Source organism: Hyperolius riggenbachi, chromosome 7 (assembly GCF_040937935.1).
Source record: "Hyperolius riggenbachi isolate aHypRig1 chromosome 7, aHypRig1.pri, whole genome shotgun sequence".
Lineage (NCBI taxonomy): Eukaryota > Metazoa > Chordata > Amphibia > Anura > Hyperoliidae > Hyperolius > Hyperolius riggenbachi.
In genome coordinates, this window is record NC_090652.1 from 80,166,028 (window position 1) to 80,191,026 (window position 24,999).

The 24,999-nt window shown below is 47.2% G+C and overlaps 1 protein-coding gene across 4 annotated transcripts in view; it reads left to right on the plus strand.

The window, feature by feature from the left end:
- Positions 1-24,999, plus strand: part of LMF1 (lipase maturation factor 1) — a 716,474-nt gene that overhangs the window by 488,992 nt on the left and 202,483 nt on the right. For all 4 annotated transcript variants that reach the window (XM_068244158.1, XM_068244160.1, XM_068244159.1 and 1 more), the window contains exon 9: positions 13,321-13,504. In XM_068244158.1, the coding sequence (XP_068100259.1) occupies positions 13,321-13,504 (184 nt within the window). The remainder of the gene's footprint in view (positions 1-13,320; positions 13,505-24,999) is intronic.

A 24,999-nucleotide genomic window follows, 5' to 3' on the forward strand; every position in this document is an offset into this window, starting at 1 on the left:
AGGGGTATGCAGGGTGCTGTGGTGTCTCTATTTAGGCATACTGGGTGCCATGCTGGGCGCTATGGTGCCTTTATGGAGGCATGCAGGGAGCTGTGATTCTTGTATGGGGGCATGCTGGGAGTTGTGGTGCCTTAATGGGAGGCCTGTGGGAGCATGGGGGGGGGGGGGTCAGTCAGCGAATTCTATGGGGGAACAGCCAGACATGTGTTCAGCCAACACTTTGCTGGGCAGGCCTACTTAGACCGCTGTTAAGTTCATGTCAATCTGGCTCCACCCATGACCACGCCCACATTCTGGTGCATGACCACACCCATTTTCCAGCTGGAATGCCCAACAGTGCCCGGATGTCCTAGGATCCTAGCAACGCCCCTGTCTAATTTCATATAAACCTTTTTTTTTTTGCAGCAGATATAAGCAAACGTATTGATTTACACAGGCCTTCAGGCCTTAGCAGTCCTTAGTAACACAAGCTTCTGTATGGCATTGCCATGTCATTTCCGGTGGGTGATGAAAGGATCAATTGCCGTTCCATTCAAATGTTAATGGCTTAAACACAGGTACCGATTTTTTTCCTGTTGTTCGTGTAAACGCCACTGTAAATCCTGTCGTCTCTTCCGAAACGGCTACTATCAAGCGGTTCCATGCCTCCTTAGTGGGGCTCATAATATGACAACGAAACACCAGTAAACAGTAGCATAAAAGCAATTGACATTGGTCAAACGAGGCAATGCTGCCCTTAGATACCGTGTAAACCAGGGGTCTCAAACTCAATTTACCTGGGGGCCGCAGGAGGCAAAGGCAGGATGAGGCTGGGCCGCATAAGGAATTTCACAATCGCGGCGCATCGCTGCCTCTGCCCGCCCCTCTCACTCTTCCTTCACAGAGAGGGGCGGGGAGAGGCAGCAATCCGTGCGGCGTTTGACGTCAGGAGGGGCAGAGCTGAAGCTGAAAGCTCTGCCACTTCCAGGAAATGCCGGCGGATTGCCCCCCGGGCGATTTGGGGGCTCTGCAGCCCTCGTTTAGCGGCGGGGATGCGGCGGATTACTTGGGAGCACTGAAGCGAACTATAAGGAAGCTTTTGCTGGCGAGGGCCACAAAATATTGTATCGAGGGCCGCAAATGGCCCGTGGGCCGCGAGTTTGAGACCCCTGGTGTAAACCAACCCTCATTTAGTTTTATATAATGTTAAAACTGCCAGTAATGTGCATAGTATGATCATGTCCACATAAGAAATATGTTAATTAAAAAAGTAATATATTATACTGTATACCATATATACTAGTAAAAAAACAGGCCCGCCCAGCTTGGCCAACGGGTGCATGCCATGTGCCTGCCCGCAACCTCACACACACGGTTGCGATCCCTCCCCCGGCAATGCGCACGAAGGCCACGACCCACACATCTGCACAGCCAAGCTTTCCCATCTACGACCGCTGCCTGAAGTAGGTCTACGTGCCACGTATGGGTGAAAGGCGCAATAGACGCACAGACACTGGAGGATGCAGGGACAGATAAATTATCATATAGGATTGTAAATATACACACATTGTACAATTACATTGTTTCTGATTTGGTGAACTACAGTTATACAGTTACGTTACTTACGCACACTAGTTTCAATGCGTACAGGTATCCGCTGAACAGCCTGCTTAGATTCCCTATCCCTTTAGTTCACCGCCTGCCGTTAGCGTATGCATTGATTCCTTGCGAGAACTCTGCCACCAAAACCAGCATTGCCCAGAGTTCTTCTGCAGCGATGGAAAGTGCAGACTTTTTCCTATATTTTCCTTCCCTGTCTCTATTTTTCTCTCTCCTGATTTTGGATTTCATGTTCCTGGCCAGCGCTAAAGGTAAACACATGTTAAGGGATTTTTTTTTTTTTGCGGACGATATGGGCCAAATGCGTATGCGGCCCAAGAGGGACACATCTCTTCCAAACGGAGCCTGCAGCCAACAGTAACAGCTTCTGGCAAAAATCCGTCACCATAAAATCATCTCTACCTTCAGCGATGGGGAATGCAGTAAATATAATGTGTAATGCTGCCTGTCTGGAGCCTCGTCCATCCCTCCAGAGCATTACCACCCAGAAAATGCACATATTGCAATGTATATAGGGTACCTAGTGCAGACTGGCACTGCTGCAAGCTTGCTCTATCTGCTGTGTGATGCTTATGTGAATTGTGCTATTCCAGCCTTTAGCAAGAAGAGTCATGTGACTGTATGAAAGAGCAAGGCTGCAGCATGAAGAGCACCTGTCACCAATGATTATCTTTAAGATAAACTGTACTGGATCTCCACCCTGAAATTTTGGAAATGTTTGTCATTTTTGTTTACTTATCAACCCTAACATTAATCTTTTCCATTCCAAATGCCTAAAGCTGGCCATACTGTAGATCTAGCGATGTTGTGGTCCAATCGAACTTCCGTTTTCATATTTTTATCAAATCATGAAAATTGGTGCTGCAACAAGCAAACCCGGTAAACTATTCAGCTGATTTTGGGCCACAATCGGTCAAACTTTCGAGCATGCTGGGAAATCTTGAGCTGACGTGGACGATCAGGTGGGCAGCAGTAACGGCGTCCGATATCCCAACAATTGCGATGCATCCCCGGCCACTGTGCCCCCAAATGTTATTGTGCCAACCCCAATGCCCATGCGTTGTAATCTCACCTGCTCTATTTGCAGTGACTCCCAGTCTAGTCCGCTGATTTTCCCGAGATCTGCCAGGTGCGTGTGTGTGACATAACACACGTGCCACGTGTTATACACGCCACCACGTGGTGGCTGCATGTGATGGCGGCACTCAGGAGAAGCAGCAGACGAGACCGGGAGTCACCACAGCTGGAGCAGGTGATTATGGCGAAATCGGTGTCAGCGGCGTCACAAGGCCGATTCCTGATAGATTTCATGCTGAAATTGATCAGGAATTAGACTGCGGTGTGTGTGTAGAAAACAGATCTCTCTCCGATCAGATTTGATCAGAGAGAGATCTGTCTCTTGATCAATCTGTCCATACATCACTAGCTGTATGGGCCCCTTAATACACCATTCCTGACCTCTCACCAATGCCTAATTCTAACATTAAAGAGAACCTGTAACAAAAAAAAAAGTTCCCCTGGGGGTACTCACCTCAGGAGGGGGAAGCCTCAGGGTCCCAATGAGGCTTCCCCCTCCCCTGTAGCTGCAGGCAATCTAGCGCTGGCTCCCCCGAAGCGTCCCGCAATCCTGGCTGGACAAGCCTGACAAGGCTTGCTATATTTACCTTCCCTGGTGGCGGGCGGCGATGTTGCGGCTCTCAGCACGGAGATAGGCGAAAATAGCCGATCTCCGTCGGGTCCACTCTACTACGCAGGTGTAGGAGACTTGCGCCTGCGCAGTAGAGCGATCGGCTATTTCCACCTATCTCCGAGCGGAGAGCCGATACTGCGCCTGCGCTGAAGTCGGGAAGGTAAATATTTACATTCCCGCCCTTCGGAGGGCCAGAGCGAGACCGCCGTGGGACACAGAAAGACGGGGGAAGCCTCGATAGGATCCGGAGGCTCTCACCTACCGAGGGGAGTACCCCTTAGGGGAACTTTTTGTTGTTACAGGTTTTCTTTAAAGAGTAACTGTCAGGCTGCAAAAGCTAATTTAAACCTCTATTCTCCTGTGTTAAACCGTTCAGAAGGAAGTCAAAAAGGCAATACTGAAGTTAAAAATCTCTCTTACTTTTGATGTGTGCTGAACAGCAAGGATGTTAGACACAAGCTCTTAAAAGGATGACAGGCCACATACCATACTGCAAAGCATTCTGGGGCTGCTTGGGTCCTCCCCTCGGCTGCTAGTGAGAAGTTACAGTCTCATGTTACAACAGCCAGCACTGAAAAATCTCTGGGCAGAGTATACTGCATGAGTCCGCTATTGTTCCTAGCCACATGGCTAATTAATATTCACTGCACAGTAGTGTTGTATTTTTTCTGAGCGGAATCATCAGGAAGCAGGCAGGACATGACAACACATTTGGCTTCATAGGAGACAGACAAACATGGAACCTGCCATGAGCTGTCAGGAGCATCATTCTCTGCAAATACTATATAACAATTCTGTGAAATCCAAACGTGGACAGTGAAATGCATATGTAATGTAAGTACAGCCAATCTTTAGCTACTGATGTATGTATTTTTTTTTCTCTGAGACCTTATACCTAACAGCTCCTCTTTAAAGCATATCTCCTCAAATGGGAAAAATATAGTCTAATAGCGTAGTACTCAGAGAGATCAGATGTTATTTTCTTGTGAATAGTAAGACATGCACAGCTGAAAATCAGGGCTTAGAATTTTGATCATAAGACCACAAACAGACTGTAGCCTATATGCAATTAACGTTTTCTCCTGAGTTTTCTCCTAGGTGATATTTTTAAACCTTGCAATATAATGCCTTTTAAACCACCAGCAAGCAAGAAAATACACAAAATAATTGTGATAGTCCTCTTTCGACCAACTTTTGGGTACTTTTTCAATTGTAAAATTCTTAAACATTAGAGAACATGAAAATAATCTCCAAGGAGATAACTCAGGAGTAAAAGTTAATTGCACATGGGGCTGTGTGTGCAGAGCTGCTGGTTCGATTACAAGGGGCAGGCACAGACTGAATCTGTCTGAGAGGATTGTAGCCTATAGCACTGTGATGCAGGAAATGGCCAGTGTCTGGGCTCCTGACCATGCACTGCATTTATATTGATATCAGTTTATCGAGGAGCTTCTATGCTGACAGAGACAACTCCCTTAACACAAACATTAAGGCCCCGTTCAGACTGCACGCGTTTCCAGCCGCGTTTTGGAAACGCGTGCAGGAGGCAGACACGCACGACATCGGACAGTGCATAGAGTGCAATGTCCGATGTTCACACTGCATGCGGTCCGGACTTGTGCGGTCCGGGAACGCATGCTGCACGCATTTTTTGTAAAAACGCGTGGCTGTCCCATTCACTTCTCAGTGATGGGATCAGCCACGCAACGCACACAAACGCGGATGGCGTGCGTTCGCATGCGTGGCCATCCGCATTTGTGATGTGAACGGGGCCTTAGGAAAACATTTGCCTGCCGTATGGCTTTGTGGTGAAATTCCACTTTTGCTGATAAAAAAAAGGCAATCCCCGTAGTTCAGATCTGTTAATCATCATGGCTTGTTTTCCGCTTGTGCCGCGCACGGCTGCGAGACGCACGGCAGCACTTCCTGGTCTGAGGGTCTTCAGGCAAATCCCATCAGCTGAGCCATGCACGGCTATGGCATTCGCAGCCTCTCACTCGGAAACGGATGGCTATGTCAGCCGATTAGCTAGCGCAAGCGATTCGTCCGGCAGCGCCATTGTTTCCTATGGCAGCGTTTCCCTGCGGGAAACTCTGTGGGTTCGATGCAGGAATCTCACTACTGGAAACGGGCCCTCAGAGATTTTGACAATATTACTTTAGATTTGTCTGCAGACACAGACGTACCATAGAGTGATCAAATAGATGCATCGTATACTTACCGTACTTGTGGGGTTATGAATGTCACAGAGCTAGTGGTAAGGCACAAAGGAATCTAGAGGAGCCTCTATTTTAGCATATGGGGACTACACAGAAGATGCATTTCTTTTAAACTAATTCCTCTGCAGAGGAACTTTACAGACAGTAGTTGTACCCTGAATTAAGCGCTGAGCTACAGCCGTAAGGCCCCGATCACACAGTCAATCTGTGTTGTTGTTAAGAAAAGCAAAAGTTTGCTTTCTTAAAACAGAAAGAATTTGCGATAATTCAGGTTGGAGTGAGCTTGAGATGTCCCCCAGGGCATCACTGCTGAATATATGCAAATGAACCATTGTTACCCTTAGAAGCTAAACACACCTCCAGAACCGATGGAATGCAATGGTGTGTCAGCTTGTTAATTTGTACAGAGCCATAATAATCCAACATGCATACAGACTGTTTCGGATTGTTTGATCCTCATCAGTGCATGGCATGGATTAATGTTGGATTATTATGGCTCTGTACAAATTAACAAGCTGACACATCATTGCATTCCAGCGGTTCTGGAGGTGTGTTTAGCTTCTAAGGGTAACAATGGTTAATTTGCATATATTCAGCAGTGATGCTCTGGGAGACATCTCAAGCTCACTCCAACCTGAATTATCGCAAATTCTTTCTGTTTTAAGATAGCAAACTTTTGTTTTTCTTAGCATTTTAGTAAGGGGGCTTTTAGGACCATTGTAGCCCCTCACACACTCCAATGAGTTCTGGTTCACCATGTGTTGTTGTTAACAATTGTAAGGTGAATGCTGAGGACGCTGTATAGACAAGTAGCACGTACTGTTCAGTGGGGAGGGGGAGAGGGATGATTGTGCAGAAGTGAGCTGCTTCAGACTCGTGCAAAAAGTGCTAAAGCAATGCACTCACTTGTCATAGTGATCTGTCACTTTGTGATCTTGCATGCTGACAATAATGCCTAATCCACAAACTGGCGATTTCAGCTGCTTCACACAAGCGTGCATGTCTCACTGTTGAGGTGTGGACTATTTTAATTGCCAAGCATGACTGGGTCATGTCCTGAATTTGGTTTGACACATACAATTGAGAAAGAATAAGAAATATAGATAATAAAGCAAGCATAAATAGAAATGACAACAGGAGTAACAACATGGTGCAAGTATAAACACAGTGCCCGAGGTGAGAGGGCCTGAAGAGAGTTCAAGAGATTAACGGCAGAGGGGAAAAAGGAATTCCTATGCTTCCAAGTCCTGGTGGAGATGGCCAAAACCTGCGGCCTATTTTCCAATTTACAGTATCTTGGATAACAAACAGATCTAGCATGTCTCTCTGCATTATACTGCACATATTTTCATTTACATCAATCTTGCCATTCCCCCCACTTACAGCATGACAAGAAGAGGTTAAGTATAGCAGATCAGGCCTGACTGCCAAGCAGCAATGGCAGCTCCCTGCTGCCATCAGAGCCCCCCCATCTCCAGCCTTTCCTCTCCGGTCCCTGCTTCTCATTTCAGCTACTAAAAGGACCAGCACGACGCCAGCCCAGCGCGCACGTGTAATTTCAGCTTGTGTAAAGCCATAAAAAGAGAGAGCCCTCGTCTTATAATGAATCTGGGAGTATGTGGAAGCTGACATATCTGAAATCACACAGTAGGAACAAACTTTTATTACTAATTTGGTGTCCCTGATTTACAAAGTGTTTGTTACCGCTGGGCTGGCAGCCACAGTCATAACTCAGTCAGCATATATATGAGACCTGCCTGCCTGCCCCCACAATCTATTAAAACTGAGGAAACAAGCTGCAGGTCTAGCACAAGACTGTTCCATTGCTAAATCTAGCACAAGGCAGGCCGTGTGGGGGGCTTAACCCCTTTGCAACTCACTTCACCAGCCAGGGCAGCTTTTAGGGACAGGTGCAAATTAACCCATATAATAGATAGAGCTAGCAAGTAAAGCAAGTAAAGCAAAGCCCATAGTATCACTTCTGAGGATTGCCTGATGCTGGATACATGTGCTTGCCGGACGCTGGTTGCTTGAGCATCTAGCCAGGAAAAGCTCAAGGCCCCCCCCCCCCCCCCCCCCCCCCAGCATAAAAAACTAACTGAGCCTCCAGCGACGTCCTGTAGCTCCTAGCGGGCTCCTTGTGGCTCTCAGTGTCTTCCGTGTAAGGCTCCTGGTGTTTCGGAAAGCCGCTAATAGCTACAGGAGGTCACTGGAGGCTCAATGAGCATTTCATGGCTGGCAAACACCCCCCCCCCCCCCAATAACTTTGCTGTACATATTTTCCTCCTCTTGTTGTCTTGAGGTAATGGTAGTTGCATTTCATTTGTCAGAGGTAATGGTTATTGCAATTGATGTGTCAAAGGTAACGGCTGCTGCAGTTATTTGATGGTCATAGAGATGGCATTTGTTACTTTTTGGTTATTGTTGCAGCATTTGGCATTTTGGGGTCTCATGATTATTAAATGGCATGCTAATACTGTAGCATCAGCAGCTTCTGCAGATTCTGTGCACAATGTAATCCCACCATAGACATAATCTAATGTCCTACATTATTATTATGTATTTATATAGCACTGGCATCTTAAAGGGACACGTAAGGCTGAAAAGTTTTACTCACCTGGGGCTTCTACCAGCCCTCTGCAGCCGTCCTGTGCCCTCGCAGTCTCGCTCGGATCCTCCTGTCCCCGCCGGCAGCTACTTCCGACAGCGCCCTCTATACTGTTATTGCGGCCAGGAATGCAAAGAATCACTCGCGTTCCCAGGCCTGTTGGGCCTGTCGCTGAAAACGTAAGTAGCTGCAGGTGGGGACAGGAGGATCCGAGCGAGACTGCATGGGCACAGGATGGCTGCAGGGGGCTGGTAGAAGCCCCACGTGAGTAAACTCATTTTTTTAGCCTTAAGTGACCCTTTAAGGCAGCACTTTACAGAGAATGTAGTCATGTCCTTGGCAGAGCTCACAATCTAATCCCGGCCATAGCCAAAGTGTAATGTCCTGCCAAATCATTATTATGTATTTATGTAGTACTTGCATCTTCTGCAGCAGTTTACAGAGTACATAGTCATGCCATGGACTGACATCCATGATGCAAATCTCCCATTTCACCACATCATTGTGGGAACACTGCTTCCTTATGTGTTTGGTGAACATTGCCTTAATTACCTTTAGGGCCACTTTGCCTATATGTGTTTTGGGAGGAAACTCTGGCCCACTGCCTCAGAGTTACATTACAGTTTGCTCCGCCCATACCATGTAATGGACACCGTGGTCATGGACAAGCCTATTTTTTGGCACACCGCGCTAGTCCCCCGAATCCCCCCCCCCCCTATCTGTCCCAGGTTGAGCCAAGAAAAATCTGGTCACTAACTTTAATCATCCCCCTCATACTGAAGGCATCAGTGGACAGCGATGTAGTGCCTCCTGTGCTTGCTTCAGTGATGTATGGAGGGGGGTTTGGCTTGGACTGTCAGGCTGCCTTCCTTTCAGCTGAGTGTTATATACAGAAAATATGGAGGCAGGCAGGCATGGTCACACTAGCTCCTGGCAACAGGATAAAGCAGGACCCCTTCCATCCCGGCAGTCATTCCTTCAATCTTTATCCCTACAGGTTGCCGCTACAGAACCATCCCCACCAAAACCTCCAGGCACAGGAACTCCTTTTTCCCCCCAAGCAGTCCTCCTGATCCTGAACTCAAGCCCCCCCCCCCCCCCCCCCCCCTAGCAAATCCTCCCTCACCCCCCTCTCTGGTATCCTTGTATTACTGAATCCTATGCCTTTATATGCCTGTCTTCAATGTTCATTTTTCTCTGTATTTGCAGTATGACCAATGCTGAGTGTACCACAAATAATTCCAGGTACAACAGCTGTCATACGTGGCAAATAAAGCTGATTCTAATTGTGAGAAGGCCTCACTGCAGAGTAGAGGTGGTGGTCTTCTAACTTTCAAACTTGGTAGGGAAACAAGTAGCCCTGGGGTGTCCAGGTACTGCAGGAGAAGACAGGTGTAGTTTTATAAATACCTGAATTAGAAATAAACCTCCTTGGTGAACAATTTTATAAAAATGTATAAAGAATCAAACACTATTGTAAAAAAGTTCCAAAAAAAAGAAAAAGAAGTCTTTAGTAGTTGTCAGAAAGCTCACCACACCCATCATGTGATAGAGGTGCCTCTTTTATGTAGAAGTTTTGACCCGATAACTGAATCATCAGGCCCAGTTGTGTCTTAAACGTGTCTCTCTGCCAGACCTGTGTTGCTGCATGTCCATTCTAAAGGTATTACGTAATGATAGAAGCCATGTCCATAAACAAGACGTGGGATGCTCCTGTGATTACTTTGGCTTCTGATAATGTTTGTGCTCTGTAATAAGTCCTGACCTGCCCTCATAATCTGCTACAGGACCACCTACGTACTGCACAATTGTCTCCCTTTAGAATTCCGGGGTCAAAACGGAAGTCCATGTTTCTTCCATGTTTTCGAGAAAGATGCAGCATTTTACAACTCTGGTCCAGGGAAAGAAAGTATATTTTCGTTTTGGATAGTATGAGAAGGAGCTGAAAGCCTTTATTTTGCATCTTAGCTGCTTTGTGTGGTTTTTAGTGGGAACATTTTCCTCTCACTTCCTGTTTCTGTGACTTTCATGAGCCTTCATGGTTGTAAGATTAGCCCTGGTAGTCCTGGGGAAAGGAAATGAGGGATAGAATGATTGTACAGGGCTCTAGCTTAACCTCACAAAAAATGTGCTTATTGGTTGCTAGGGATGGTCACTGCAAATAGATGATGGGGGGGGGGGGGGGGGGGGTTATACAAATTCTGAATGAGGTTGTCTGCAGCTTGAAAATAGACCAATCAAATCCTGACAAGGTGGAATTTGATTGGTCCATTTTCAGACTGCATACATTTGCATTAAAGGGAACCTTGATGCAAGAGGGATATGGAGGCTGCCATATTTATTTTCTTTTAAATTTGCCTGGTAGTCATGCTGATCTCTTTGGCTGCAGTAGTGACTGAATTACAAAACCTGAAGCAAACATGAGGCCAATCCAGTCACACTTCAGTCAGACGCATCTGATCTGCATCCTTGTTCAGGGTCTATGGCTAAAAACTGTTAGGGACAGAGGATCAGCAGTCAGTCAGAGAACTGGTATTGTTTAAGGCTGCTTTCACAGTGGGACGCGTTAGAGCAGCCTGTAACGCAGCCCAACTCACAGTAATGTAAAATCAATGGGCTGTACACAGTGCCCACGTTGCGTTACAGTGTAACACTGCATGTTTAATGAAAGTGCAGCATCATACTGTGCGTTATACTGGTACTTTGCTGTGTTACACTGCTTGCACATGCTCAGTAATGTCTGCTTTGTTTTTGTTTTTTTTTGACACATGCGCCATTTTCATTGTATTTGCTATTGAGATTGTGATTATATTTAGCTGACGTAGCTCTGTGTCCTCCGCCAGCCCTATGCTGTGATATTCAGTGCAGGAGAGGAGGAGGGGAGAGTCTACTATTGTGTCTAGCCACATGGCTAATTAATATTCACTGCACTGTAGTGTTGTCCAGATCATGAAGGATTCTGATCTTTGATCCGGATCTTTTTTGTGAGACGAATCATCCGGATCATCACAGTGAAGGATTCGGTTCACAGTGGATGTCTGGAAGAAACAGGAACTGAAGCTTCTGTGCACAAGCACAATCTTCCTGCTGCATCTCTCCCTTCCCTATTAGCACCCTCAATGTGCCCTCATTCTCCTGCACCTCTCACTCTGCTGCACCCCCTGCTTCCTGCTTCCCTAGCAAAATGATTCAAAGATTTGGTTCAAAGATCCAGATCTTTTCAATGATCCGATTCGAATCATTGAAAAGATCCGGACTTCCCAGTATAGAATGAAAACGGCGCACTAAGAGCTGCATAACACAGCTCAATCTGAAGTCAACTTCAACACCACCCTGCATTGCATAAGGGGCACGTTATGCGACAACGTCCCCTAAAACGCAACGTCTTGGTGTGAAAGAGGCCTAAAAGAAAATAAATATGGCAGCTTTCGTACCTCTCTACAGGTTGGCGTAATCCTGCATCAGGACCATGCCTATTGATTTCCGTTTCCATTACCTTTTTAAAGTGGTCATAGATAGGTTGGCAGACAGATAAGTTTGTTTTTTTTCCAGTTCAGCTAACCAGCTTCAATCAGTGTTGCCAAACTGATTCAAGCCAACATGATCAGATGTAAAGATTTAGAAAAAATTGTTAAAATAAGATTTGTAAAATTGTAGGTTGATTTACGTGAAAGAGCATTTTTCTATCAAATATCCTATATGATAAAACCTAACTGTCCCTGCGTCATCCTCCTGTCCGTGTATTTTGGCTACTGCGCATGTGTAGCCGACAGGAGGAGGACGGGGCCAGGGGGGGGCGGGAGCACCGCGGGGCAGGGAGCACGGCCGTGCGTTCCCATTCATTCATCTCCTGTCTAATGATCGTCGGCGATAACGAGTGCGGGAATACGCAATGATAAGGGACGTAGTAGCTACGTCCCTGCAAGGAGAAGAGGGAATTTGCAGGGATGTAGTAACGGCCCCGTTCACACTTGCGTTTCTGTAAAGAACGGACCGGATGACTGGACCGGTCAGAAATGCTGGGCCCATGTGTCCCCATCCAAAATGACCGCTAGAAAACGCATAGTAAGTGGGGTAGAACGTCAGGTTTTTATAGCCGGTGTGTTCTGTGCTTTCCGTTTCCCATTGGTTTCTATGCACGGATGGTGCAGTCAGGCTCCGGTCCGGGTGCGTCGGCCGGATGATCCGGACCCAAAAATAGAGCATGTTGGAAAAGTGTCCGGAGTCCGGATCCGATCCGGCTCTGTTCCGTACGGAACGGATGCGTGTGAACGGCCACATAGACTTTGCATTGCTATGCGGAACGTCCGTTCCGTTTGTACAGTATACGGTCCGGATCCGATCAGGCGAATCCGGACAGCGAACGCTAATGTGAACTGGGCCTTACTTGGCCGGGTGGGAGGGGAAGTGGTTAAGTGACAGCAGCACAGGAAAAAAGTAATTCTTAGTGAATTTTTTTCTAGGACAAATGTCCATTTTATATGTATGCATACACATGTATTATAAATGTTATGATTGTTTTGCTATGCTTTAGTGGTGCTTTAGGGCAGGGGTCCCCAACCTCTTTGAGCCCGGGACCCCCCTGGGGGGGGGTTTGGGATGTGGTTGGCTGGGCGTGGTTAGTGGCGGCGGCGGCAGCCCCCCCTTTTTTCCCCGATTTTGAGTGTAGTATATAGGTAAGTAGGTATCTAGGTATAGTTGCCCCCAGTATAGGTAGCTAACACAGTTGCCCCTGTATAAGGACTATAGTTTCCCCAGTATAGTTATTTAGGTAGTATAGTTACCCCAATATAGTTAGTATAGTTACCCCAGTATAGCTAGTACAGTTAGCCCAGTATAGCAAGTACAGTTACCACAGTATAGCAAGTACAGTTAGCCCAGTATAGCAAGTACAGTTAGCCCAGTATAGCAAGTATAGTTAGCCCAGTATAGCAAGTACAGTAAGCCCAGTATAGCAAGTACAGTAAGCCTAGTGTAGCCAGTAGTTACCCCAGTATAGCTGCCCCAGTGTAGCAAGGAGAGGTGCCCTCTCGTAGCTACACTGCTTTAGAGGATGTAGAATGATTGGATGAGTTGGATGTTCTCTGTAAAGCACTGCAGTAAACATGGCAGTGTTGTTTATATGTGGAATAATAGGACAAATCCTAGTTGGTTGCGCCTGTGTTACCCTAGTTCACTGTACCTTTTTTTTTGTATCCTTGCAGCATCACCAAGGAACGGACTGAAGTTATCCTCCAGGGAACCTCCAGCTTGGATCCCAACGACCCAAAGGCTGTGTGGGAGGAGTATGAGTTCAAATGCAAACCGGGCAACCTAACCCGGCGCCCCTGCGTGATCAGCCCCTATCACTACCGCTTGGACTGGCTGATGTGGTTCGCGGCCTTCCAGGTAGCTATTGCCTCTTATTCTTCTTATCGGGGGCGTAACTAGATGGGAGCAGTCCCTGTGTTATAACCCTTGTGAGATGGGCCCGAGAGTGTGAGGGTCACCGGGGGAGGGGGGGGGATAAGGGAGAGATTGTGAATACTGGGGGCTCCATGATTTGTAGTTAGGCCCTTGCTTTTTATCCTTGTGTAGTAAGAGAGCAGCCCTCAAGCATCTGCCAGTAAGAAAATTTGCACCAAACACTTAATTTAGTAATTTGTACAAACGGAGTGGACATGCCCAGCTGATTAACTGTGCCTAATGTGAAGACTGGAGAGAATCAGTACATGCCGTACATAATACAATGAGTCATCAATAAAACAAAATGATGTCTCTGTGCTCTCCAAGTGGGCAGAGATGGGGCAGCTGGGGGAGACTTTCCTCAAAAACACATTTGCTGAGTGAGTTCCTTTCTCTTGGCTGCCACCATCTCTGTCCACTCAGTGGAGAAACAGACAATTTTTTGTATTTATTTTTTGTTTTTCTTTGCATAACATTAAGTCTGTTACGTAATATAATTTTGCCTTCTTAAAACAGAAAAACAAAGATAAAGGGAGAGAAAACCGAGAGCCCAAATAGTGCAGTATGTTATGGTCAGGGAAAGCAGAACAATAATACTCACAAATGTTACCACTAAAGCAACCACTGTGTAGGCAGGTGGGGATCATGAACCTGTACCCACCCAGGTTACAACGTAGCTCTCTGTAGTAGGAGGTTTAATAGGGTGCACCCCACCACCAAGGGTGGACAACCATAGTGATTGAATTTGGTGAAACAGAGGCGCCAAAATAGAGTAAAATACTTACTAATGAAAAACCGGGTACTTACGTATTATACCGTCCAGCACATTTTAGGAGCCTCCTGTTAACCACTTGAGGACCTAGGGCTTTCTACCCCTTAAGGACCGGCCACTTTTTTTCCATTCAGACCACTGCAGCTTTTACGGTTTATTGCTCGCTCATACAACCTACCACCTAAATGAATTTTGGCTCCTTTTCTTGTCACTAATAAAGCTTTCTTTTGGTGCTATTTGATTGCTCCTGCGATTTTTACTTTTTATTATATTCATCAAAAAAGACATGAATTTTGGCAAAAAAATGATTTTTTTAACTTTCTGTGCTGACAGTTTTCAAATAAAGTAAAATTTCTGTATACATGCAGCGCGAAAAATGTGGACAAACATGTTTTGGATCAAAAAAAACCCATTCAGTGTATATTTATTGGTTTGGGTAAAAGTTATAGCGTTTACAAACTATGGTGCAAAAAGTGAATTTTCCCATTTTCAAGCATCTCTGACTTTTCTGACCACCTGTCATGTTTCATGAGGGGCTAGAATTCAAGGATAGTATAAATACCCCCCAAATGACCCCATTTTGGAAAGAAGACATCCCAAAGTATTCACGGAGAGGCATAATGAGTTCATAGAAGATATTATTTAAGCGGAAAATGACACTTTGTGACCAAAAAAAAAAAAAAAAAAAGTTTCCATTTCTTCTAACTTGCGACAAAAAAAAAATGAAATCTGCCACGGACTCACCATGCCCCTCTCTGAATACCTTGAAGGGTCTACTTTCCAAAATGGGTCATTTGTGGGGTGTGTTTACTGTCCTGACATTTTGGGGGGTGCTAAATTGTAAGCACCCCTGTAAAGCCTAAAGGTGCTCATTGAACTTTGGACCCCTTAGCGCAGTTAGGCTGCAAAAAAGTGCCACACATGTGGTATTGCCATACTCAGGAGAAGTAGTATAATGTGTTTTGGGGTGTATTTTTACACATACCCATGCTGGGTGGAAGAAATATCTCTGTAAATGACAATTTTTTAATTTTTTTTACACACAATTGTCCATTTACAGAGATCTTTCTCCCACTCAGCATGGGTATGTGTAAAAATACACCCCAAAACACATTATACTACTTCTCCTGAGTACGGCGATACCACATGTGTGGCACTTTTTTGCACCCTAACTGAACTAAAGGGCCCAAAGTCCAATGAGTACCTTTAGGATTTCACAGGTCATTTTGAGAAATTTCGTTTCAAGACTACTCCTCACGGTTTAGGGCCCCTAAAATGCCAGGGCAGTATAGGAACCCCACAAATGACCCCATTTTAGAAAGAAGACACCCCAAGGTATTCCGTTAGGAGTATGGTGAGTTCATAGAAGATTTTATTTTTTTGTCACAAGTTAGCGGAAAATGACACTTTGTGAAAAAACACAATTAAAATCAATTTCCGCTAACTTGTGACAAAAAATAAAATCTTCTATGAACTCGCTATACTACTAACGGAATACCTTGGGGTGTCTTCTTTCTAAAATGGGGTCATTTGTGGGGTTCCTATACTGCCCTGGCATTTTAGGGGCCCTAAACCGTGAGGAGTAGTCTTGAAACGAAATTTCTCAAAATGACCTGTGAAATCCTAAAGGTACTCATTGGACTTTGGACCCTTTAGCGCAGTTAGGGTGCAAAAAAGTGCCACACATGTGGTATCGCCGTACTCGGGAGAAGTAGTACAATGTGTTTTGGGGTGTATTTTTACACATACCCATGCTGGGTGGGAGAAATACCTCTGTAAATGGACAATTGTGTGTAAAAAAATCAAAAGATTGTCATTTACAGAGGTATTTCTCCCACCCAGCATGGGTATGTGTAAAAATACACCCCAAAACTCATTATACTACTTCTCCCGAGTACGGCGATACCACATGTGTGGCACTTTTTTGCACCCTAACTGCACTAAGGGGCCCAAAGTCCAATGAGTACCTTTAGGATTTCACAGGTCATTTTTGTTTCAAGACTACTCCTCACGGTTTAGGGCCCCTAAAATGCCAGGGCAGTATAGAAACCCCACTAATGACCCCATTTTAGAAAGAAGACACCCCAAGGTATTCCGTTAGGAGTATGGTGAGTTCATAGAAGTTTTTATTTTTTTGTCACAAGTTAGCGGAAATTGATTTTAATTGTTTTTTTCACAAAGTGTCATTTTCCGCTAACTTGTGACAAAAAATAAAATCTTCTATGAACTCACCATACTCCGTACGGAATACCTTTGGGTGTCTTCTTTCTAGAATGGGGTCATTTGTGGGGTTCCTATACTGCCCTGGCATTTTAGGGGCCCTAAACCGTGAGGAGTAGTCTTGAAACCAAATGTCGCAAAATGACCTGTGAAATCCTAAAGGTACTCATTGGACTTTGGGCCCCTTAGCGTACTTAGGGTGTAAAAAAGTGCCACACATGTGGTACCGCCGTACTCAGGAGAAGTAGTATAATGCGTTTTGGGGTGTATTTTTACACATACCCATGCTAAGTGGGAGAAATATCTCTGTAAATGACACTTGTTTGATTTTTTTACACACAATTGTCCATTTACATAGAAATGTCTCCCACCCAGCATGGGTATGTGTAAAAATACACCCCAAAACACATTATACTACTTTTCCTGAGTACGGCGGTACCACATGTGTGACACTTTTTTGCAGCCTAGGTGCGCTAAGGGGCCCAACGTCCTATTCACAGGTCATTTTGAGGCATTTGTTTTCTAGACTACTCCTCGCGGTTTAGGGCCCCTAAAATGCCAGGGCAGTATAGGAACCCCACAAGTGACCCCATTTTAGAAAGAAGACACCCCAAGGTATTCCGTTAGGTGTATGGCGAGTTCATAGAAGATTTTATTTTTTGTCACAAGTTAGTGAAAAATGACACTTTGTGAAAAAAACCCAATAAAAATCAATTTCCGCTAACTTTTGACAAAAAATAAAATCTTCTATGAACTCGTCATACACCTAACAGAATACCTTGGGGTGTCTTTTTTTCTAAAATGGGGTCACTTGTGGGGTTCCTATACCGCCCTGGCATTTTACGGGCCCAAAACCGTGAGTAGTCTGGAAACCAAATGTCTCAAAATGACTGTTCAGGTGTATAAGCATCTGCAAATTTTGATGACAGGTGGTCTATGAGGGGGCGAATTTTGTGGAACCGGTCATAAGCAGGGTGGCCTTTTAGATGACAGGTTGTATTGGGCCTGATCTGATGGATAGGAGTGCTAGGGGGGTGACAGGAGGTGATTGATGGGTGTCTCAGGGGGTGGTTAGAGGGGAAAATAGATGCAATCAATGCACTGGGGAGGTGATCGGAAGGGGGTCTGAGGGTTGGGCCGAGTGATCAGGAGCCCACACGGGGCAAATTAGGGCCTGATCTGATGGGTAGGTGTGCTAGGGGGTGACAGGAGGTGATTGATGGGTGTCTCAAGGTGTGATTAGAGGGGGGAATAGATGCAAGCAATGCACTGGCGAGGTGATCAGGGCTGGGGTCTGAGGGCATTCTGAGGGTGTGGGCGGGTGATTGAGTGCCCTAGGGGCAGATAGGGGTCTAATCTGATAGGTAGCAGTGACAGGGGGTGATTGATGGGTAATTAGTGGGTGTTTAGGGTAGAGAACAAATGTAAACACTGCACTTGGGAGGTGATCGGACGTCGGATCTGCGGGCGATCTATTGGTGTGGGTGGGTGATCAGATTGCCCGCAAGGGGCAGGTTAGGGGCTGATTGATGGGTGGCAGTGACAGCGGGTGATTGATGGGTGGCAGTGACAGGGGGTGATTGATGGGTGGCAGTGACGGGGTGATTGATGGGTGATTGATAGGTGATTGACAGGTAATCAGTGGGTTATTACAGGGGAGAACGTATGTAAATATTGCACTGGCGAATTGATAAGGGGGGGTCTGGGGGCAATCTGAGCGTGTAGGCGGGTGATTGGGTGCCCGCAAGGGGCAGATTAGGGTCTGATCTGATGGGTGACAGGTGGTGATAGGGGGTGATTGATGGGTAATTAGTGGGTGTTTAGAGGAGAGAATAGATGGAAACACTGCGCTTGGGTGGTGATCTGATGTCGGATCTGCGGGCGATCTATTGGTGTGGGTGGGTGATCAGTTTGCCCGCAAGGGGCAGGTTAGGGGCTGATTGATGGGTGGCAGTGACAGGGGGTGATTGATGGGTGGCAGTGACAGGGGGTGATTGATGGGTGATTGACAGGTGATCAGTGGGTTATTACAGGGAAGGACAGATGTAAATAATGCCCTGGCGAATTGATAAGGGGGGGGTCTGAGGGCAATCTGTGCGTGTAGGCGGGTGATTGGGTGCCCGCAAGGGGCAGATTAGGGTCTGATCTGATGGGTAACGGTGACAGGTGGTGATAGGGGGTGATTGATGGGTAATTAGTGGGTGTTTAGAGGAGAGAATAGATGTAAACGCTGCGCTTGGGTGGTGATCTGATGTCGGATCTGCGGGCGATCTATTGGTGTGGGTGGGTGATCAGATTGCCCACAAGGGGCAGGTTAGGGGCTGATTGTTGGGTGGCAGTGACAGGGGGTGATTGATGGGTGATAGGTGATTGGCAGGTGATTGACAGGTGATCAGTGGGTTATTACAGGGAAGGACAGATGTAATTAATGCACTGGCGAATTGATAAGGGGGGGGGGGGGGGTCTGAGGGCAATCTGAGCGTGTGGGCGGGTGATTGGGTGCCTGCAAGGGGCAGATTAGGGTCTGATCTGATAGGTAACAGTGACAGGTGGTGATAGGGGGTGATTGATGGGTGATTGATGGGTAATTAGTGGGTGTTTAGAGAAGATAACAGATGTAAACAATACATTTGGGAGGTAATCTGACGGCGGGTTTGCGGGCGATCTAATGGTGTGGGTGGGTGATCAGATTGCCCGCAAGGGGCAGGTTAGGGGCTGATTGATGGGTGGCAGTGACAGGGGGTGACAGGGGGTGATTGATGGGTGATAGGTGATTGGCAGGTGATTGACAGGTGATCAGTGGGTTATTACAGGGAAGAACAGATGTAATTAATGCACTGGTGAATTGATAAGGGGGGGGTCAGAGGGCAATCTGAGCGTGTGGGCGGGTGATTGGGTGCCCGCAAGGGGCAGATTAGGGTCTGATCTGATAGGTAAAAGTGACAGGTGGTGATAGGGGGTGATTGATGGGTGATTGATGGGTAATTAGTGGGTGTTTAGAGGAGAGAATAGATGTAAACAATGGATTTGGGAGGTGATCTGATGTCGGATCTGCGGGCGATCTATTGGTGTGGGGGGGTGATCAGATTGCCCGCAAGGGGCAGGTTAGGGGCTGATTGATGGGTGGCAGTGACAGGGGGTGATTGGCGGGTGATTGACGGGTGATTGACAGGTGATTGACAGGTGATCAGGGGGGATAGATGCATACAGTACATGGGGGGGGGGGGTCTGAGGGGGGGTCTGGGGAGAATCTGAGGGGTGGGGGGGTGATCAGGAGGAAGCAGGGGGCAGGGGGGGATAAAAAAAAAATTGCGTTGACAGATAGTGACAGGGAGTGATTGATGGGTGATTAGGGGGGTGATTGGGTGCAAACAGGGGTCTGGGGGGTGGGCAGGGGGGGGTCTGATGGGTGCTGTGGGCGATCTGGGGCAGGGGGGGGGGGGGAATCAGTGTGCTTGGTGCAGACTAGGGTGGCTGCAGCCTGCCCTGGTGGTCCCTCGGACACTGGGACCACCAGGGCAGGAGGCAGCCTGTATAATACACTTTGTAAACATTACAAAGTGTATTATACACTTTGTATGCGGCGATCGTCGGGTTAACATCCCGCCGGCGCTTCCGTATGGCCGGCGGGATGTTGCGGCGGGTGAGCGGCGCCAGGCGGAGGCGGAGGATCGCGTCACGGATGACGCGATCGCTCCGCCCATGCCCCTACAAGGACCGCCGCCATTTGTCTATACGGCGGTCCTTGCGGCGTCCACTTCCCGGCCGCCTCTGTGCGTTAGGCGGTCGGGAAGTGGTTAAAGATATATTTACTTCTCTTGCAAGATTGAACCATTTTTAGGAAGCTGAACGTATTGGCTTTCATTTGCACCAGGTTCCAAGTCAAGCCTCCAGCCGCCCAATATAAAGATCGGAGGTTTCTAATAGTAATAGCGACAGCCAAGTATAGGGGGCACCCCTCCTTCAGCACCCACTTATTCAGAAACCGTGTGTCATACCGACTTGGGACCTGGTACAAATGAAAGTTAAGATGTTCAGCTTTCTAAAGATGGTTCAATCTTGCAAGATAAGTAAATATATTATTAACAGGAGGCTTCCAAATGTGCTGGACGGTATAATACCTAAGTACCGAAAAAACATTTTATGCCTTAACTGCAGCACAGGCGTTCCCCATGAAACGTAAAACCGCTCATGTCACCACCATGCTCCTCTCTAAAATGTCTAGCAATATTCATGATACTGTCAGTTTTCCATGAGGCACCATTAAAGTGTACCTGAAATTGGGCTCCTTTAAAAATGTATACATACCTGGGGCTTCCTCCAGCTCCCTCCGGTCTGATCTCTCCCTCGTTGTCCTCAATCACCACTTCCTTCGCCCACAACTGGCCCCAAAAAATCCTCCAGTCGGGGAAGGCGCAGTTCGGCCAGGTGTTGCTCCACCTTCTCGCTTCTGTCTCCAGGAGCGTTCTGCGCCTGCACAGTAGTATTGCGATGGCATGGAAACGCTCCAGGCGGCATGAACATGGCAGAAGCGCAAATGGCCAGACTACACATGCGCAGTTGGCCCTGGACCAGAAGACTTTCTTTGGCCAATTGCGGAAGAACGGGGAGTCGGAAGAGGATGGCTTGGAAGCGATCCGATCAGAGGGGGCTGGAGGAAGCCCCAGGTATGTATGTGTTTTTCCATAAACGCCCATCTCAGGTTCCTTTTAAAGTGTTTTGAAATCCTCTGCAGTAGAGGGCGAGTAGTGCAACCAATGTATTTACTATTACAATTAGTACAAGTGACCACATAAACAACTGACTTTTCAGCAATGGCTCTTTGGTATGGTATCCCTTTCTTACAGCAGTAGACTAGCTGAGTAAGGCAGCTTTCATACATCTGTGTCAGGCAGTAATGAACCGTCTGGTGTATGCGGTGACCTCTGTGTTTGGAGATGGGGTTAAGTCAATGTGGGACTCTAGAAAGTGAAACACAGGCCCAGCCTGCAGAGTGGAAGCATGTCCTGATTTAGTGTGGAGAGGAGCAGCGATTCCTCCAGTAACAACAGTGTGACCAGCGTTTACAGACTGCGGGACAGCGGGCAGCCGGCACCCAGGGTGCAGAGACACGCTGATTCTGCAGAGGAAGCTCACACTAGATTAATGAGTGGAGTATGTGAGCACTGCACAAGGCAGGGTGTGTGCTAAGATAATATTTCTTATTCCATGCCAAACCTCCTCACATTTCCTCCATCTGTGAATCAGGCCACTTTACAGCAGTCCTGATTGGGAAACAAAGTATACAAGTAGGATAGCTCATTAGTGGGGAAGCTTCTGGTTAGTCAGGAGGTACCCTGATCCTTCCCTTGCCCACAGATCCAGCACTGGGTTCACTTCCACTGGATGGGAGGGCAGCTGTGAACGAGTGCACCTGCACTGGTCATGTGCAAGTAAAGTCCCCACATGCCCAGTAGAGTGCAGCGCTTGTGCACAGAGGAAAAGAAGCCATGCACAAGCGCTTCTCTCTACTCGGCATGCTACGGTCGTGCTAAAAAGATAAGATAAAGAGGAAGCCAGCACTGGAATGAACGAGTGCGTGTGTGAGAAAACGCGGAGAAGCCACCGCGTGTACTGGCGGCAAGGCGGCTGATTCCGCGTCCAGCGCGACGGTTTCCGCGCAGCAACGCATGTCTGGGTCGGCTGGGATCTCTAGTGCACCTGGATGGAGAGCTACACACGCGCGCGCCAGAAGTCAGGACCTATATGCCAGCAAGAGATGTGTCAGCTGATCAGGACGATCAGCTGATTCCTGCTGGACTCCTGATTGGCTGAGTGGCTCGGGCGGGGCGGCAGAGTCCTGCAACTATATATACAGCTTGCTTGTCAGTTGCTGGTTGTCTGCCATTGCGATCACTACGTGGAAGCACTCAGACCTTAGTCAGATCCTACAGTGTGTTTGAACCAGGAGGACCTGGGAATTCACACTGAGCCAGATTACTTGTGTTATTATTCTGTTATACTTCAGACTAGTTCCAGGGTGTAGAGACCACGGACCTCACACCCAAGACTAGGGAACTTGTGTTATTATTCTGTTATACATCAGACTAGTTCCAGGGTGTAGAGACCACGGACCTCACACCCAAGACTAGGGAACTTGTGTTATTATTCTGTTATACATCAGACTAGTTCCAGGGTGTAGAGACCACGGACCTCACACCCAAGACTAGGGAACTTGTGTTATCATTCTGTTATACATCAGACTAGTTCCAGGGTGTAGAGACCACGGACCTCACACCCAAGACTAGGGAACTTGGGTTATCCTTCTGTTATACATCAGACTAGTTCCAAGGTGTAGAGACCACGGACCTCACACCCAAGACTGGGCATTGTTTGATATTTGTTATGACCTGTTGCTTTCCTGACTATCCCTCTGCTTTCTGATTCGGTACCACGCATATCTGATATTCCGTTGCCAAACCCTGCCTGCCCTGGATACCGAATCAGCCTTCTGTCTTTGTACTTTGTCTGTCCGTGTGTTGCCGACCTGGCTTGCCCGACCTCGAGAGCTATCTCTCTCCACTAAAGAGATAGTCTCCAGATCAGTCAGTGACATCCACCTCCAGGTGTCACTCACCTTCAGCCTGACTCCACCCCTTGGAGAGCCTCAGGCTGCTGGAAGGTTTCTGTACTCTCTATAGCAGTACTTCCTGTACTGCCTAGGGCCACCTGCTCTTCAGGTGGGTTACTCAAAGTCATACTGTTACACCAAACACTCACTATATACATATTTAGAGGTGTCCAGAGGTTAGCACTATATCTGTATTATTGGTGATTCTGCAGATCATCCATAATCATGTATAGATCTGTATTCTTGGTGATACTGCAGGTCACCAATAATCAGATTCTCTCTGCGAGCTGACACCGATCGTTACAGCGTGTCAGTAGCGCTCGCCATCGAGCTCACGTGGCCAGGCGCAGAACGCTCTCGGTCACTGGAGCGCGGCCGTGCAGCCGCAAGAGATGCCAACCTGGTGAAGTCGGCATCTGCAATGGAAGGGACACCGGAGCTGCGGCAAGGGACATATCGCTGCCAGGGGCTGGAGGAAGCCCCACGTAAGTAGATCTTGTTTTCTTTTTTTTTTCCTCAGATGTTTCCTTTAACATACTGGGCTTGATTGAGTAAACCGTGATAACCCATATCACGACCGTTTTCGCGTGCAAATTTGCGTTTGAGGATCGCACGAAAATCGCGAAAATACACACGAAAACGGCCGTGATATGAGTTATCACGGTTTAGTAAATCAGGCCCTCTGTGTTTACAAATTACACACACACACACACACACACATATATAGTAAGTCGTCACCTCTTAGCTACAGAGGCACAATATTGCTAACCCTGAGTACCACACCAATTAAAAAGGTGGGTAAAGAAGTATACACCACAAAAATAGGCAGCTAGAGGTCTAATGCGGTCTCTGAAACCTCTGTAGTGGTAGGACACGTAACCCCCTAGTGGTGACATAATACATAACACAATACTGAGGGGTGACAAAGAAAGTGCAAGTGCTGCACACAAGGACTAGGTATTTTACCCCTTCCCCAAATTACACACACACAATAAAATTCAGACCCGCACATACTAACAATCCAGCCACCAATAACAGTAGAGGTAATCCACCTCTCCCACCGCCTTCAGCTTGGAAAACATGCTTTATTTGCGGGATGTCTCGGTGGTATAAATAAAGAAGAATATTTTCCAAGCTGTAGGCGAGTTGTGGAGTATGAATACCTCTACTGCTATTTGGATCTTTTGAGTGGGCGGCACCGCCGTGTGGCTGAACGTCCCTGCGCTGGTTTGAGAGATGAGACAGACGCCTTTTCCTACACTAACATTTGAGTCAAGTTAGATGAAGTCCTCCCATCTCCCGCTGTTAGTAAGTGAAATGGCTCCTAACTGATCCCTGCAGCCCTATCATTGCGGCTACACTTCCTGGTAGTAGATGTGGGATACCACACCCCCGGCACGTCATTAGCTGGACTCTACAGAGATACAAAAGCCAGTACTTTACCAGGTGAGGGAGATACGAGGCCAACATTGCCAAACCATCCAACCTTTCTTTGCTAACAGGCAGTAACATAACTAGAGGGCAGCAGTCCCTGCGATCGCAGGTGGGCCCAGAGCTGTGAGGCCCCCCAACTGCTAGCCTTCCCTTACTCCGATACAGGGGACTATACTCCAGATCAGGTGTTTTTGTGGCTACACTTGTTATGGGTGTGAAGATCATGATGGCCACACTTGTTTTATGGCCCTTGTCAGATGGGCCCCAAGGCTGTGAAGTGCAAGAAGGCAAGGGGAGGGGTGTGAACATTGGGGAACCACATCAAAGTTTTGCAGGGGGGCCCCATGAAATGTAGTTACGCCATTGCTAACGGGGACCCCAGGGACAACCATTAACCATTTA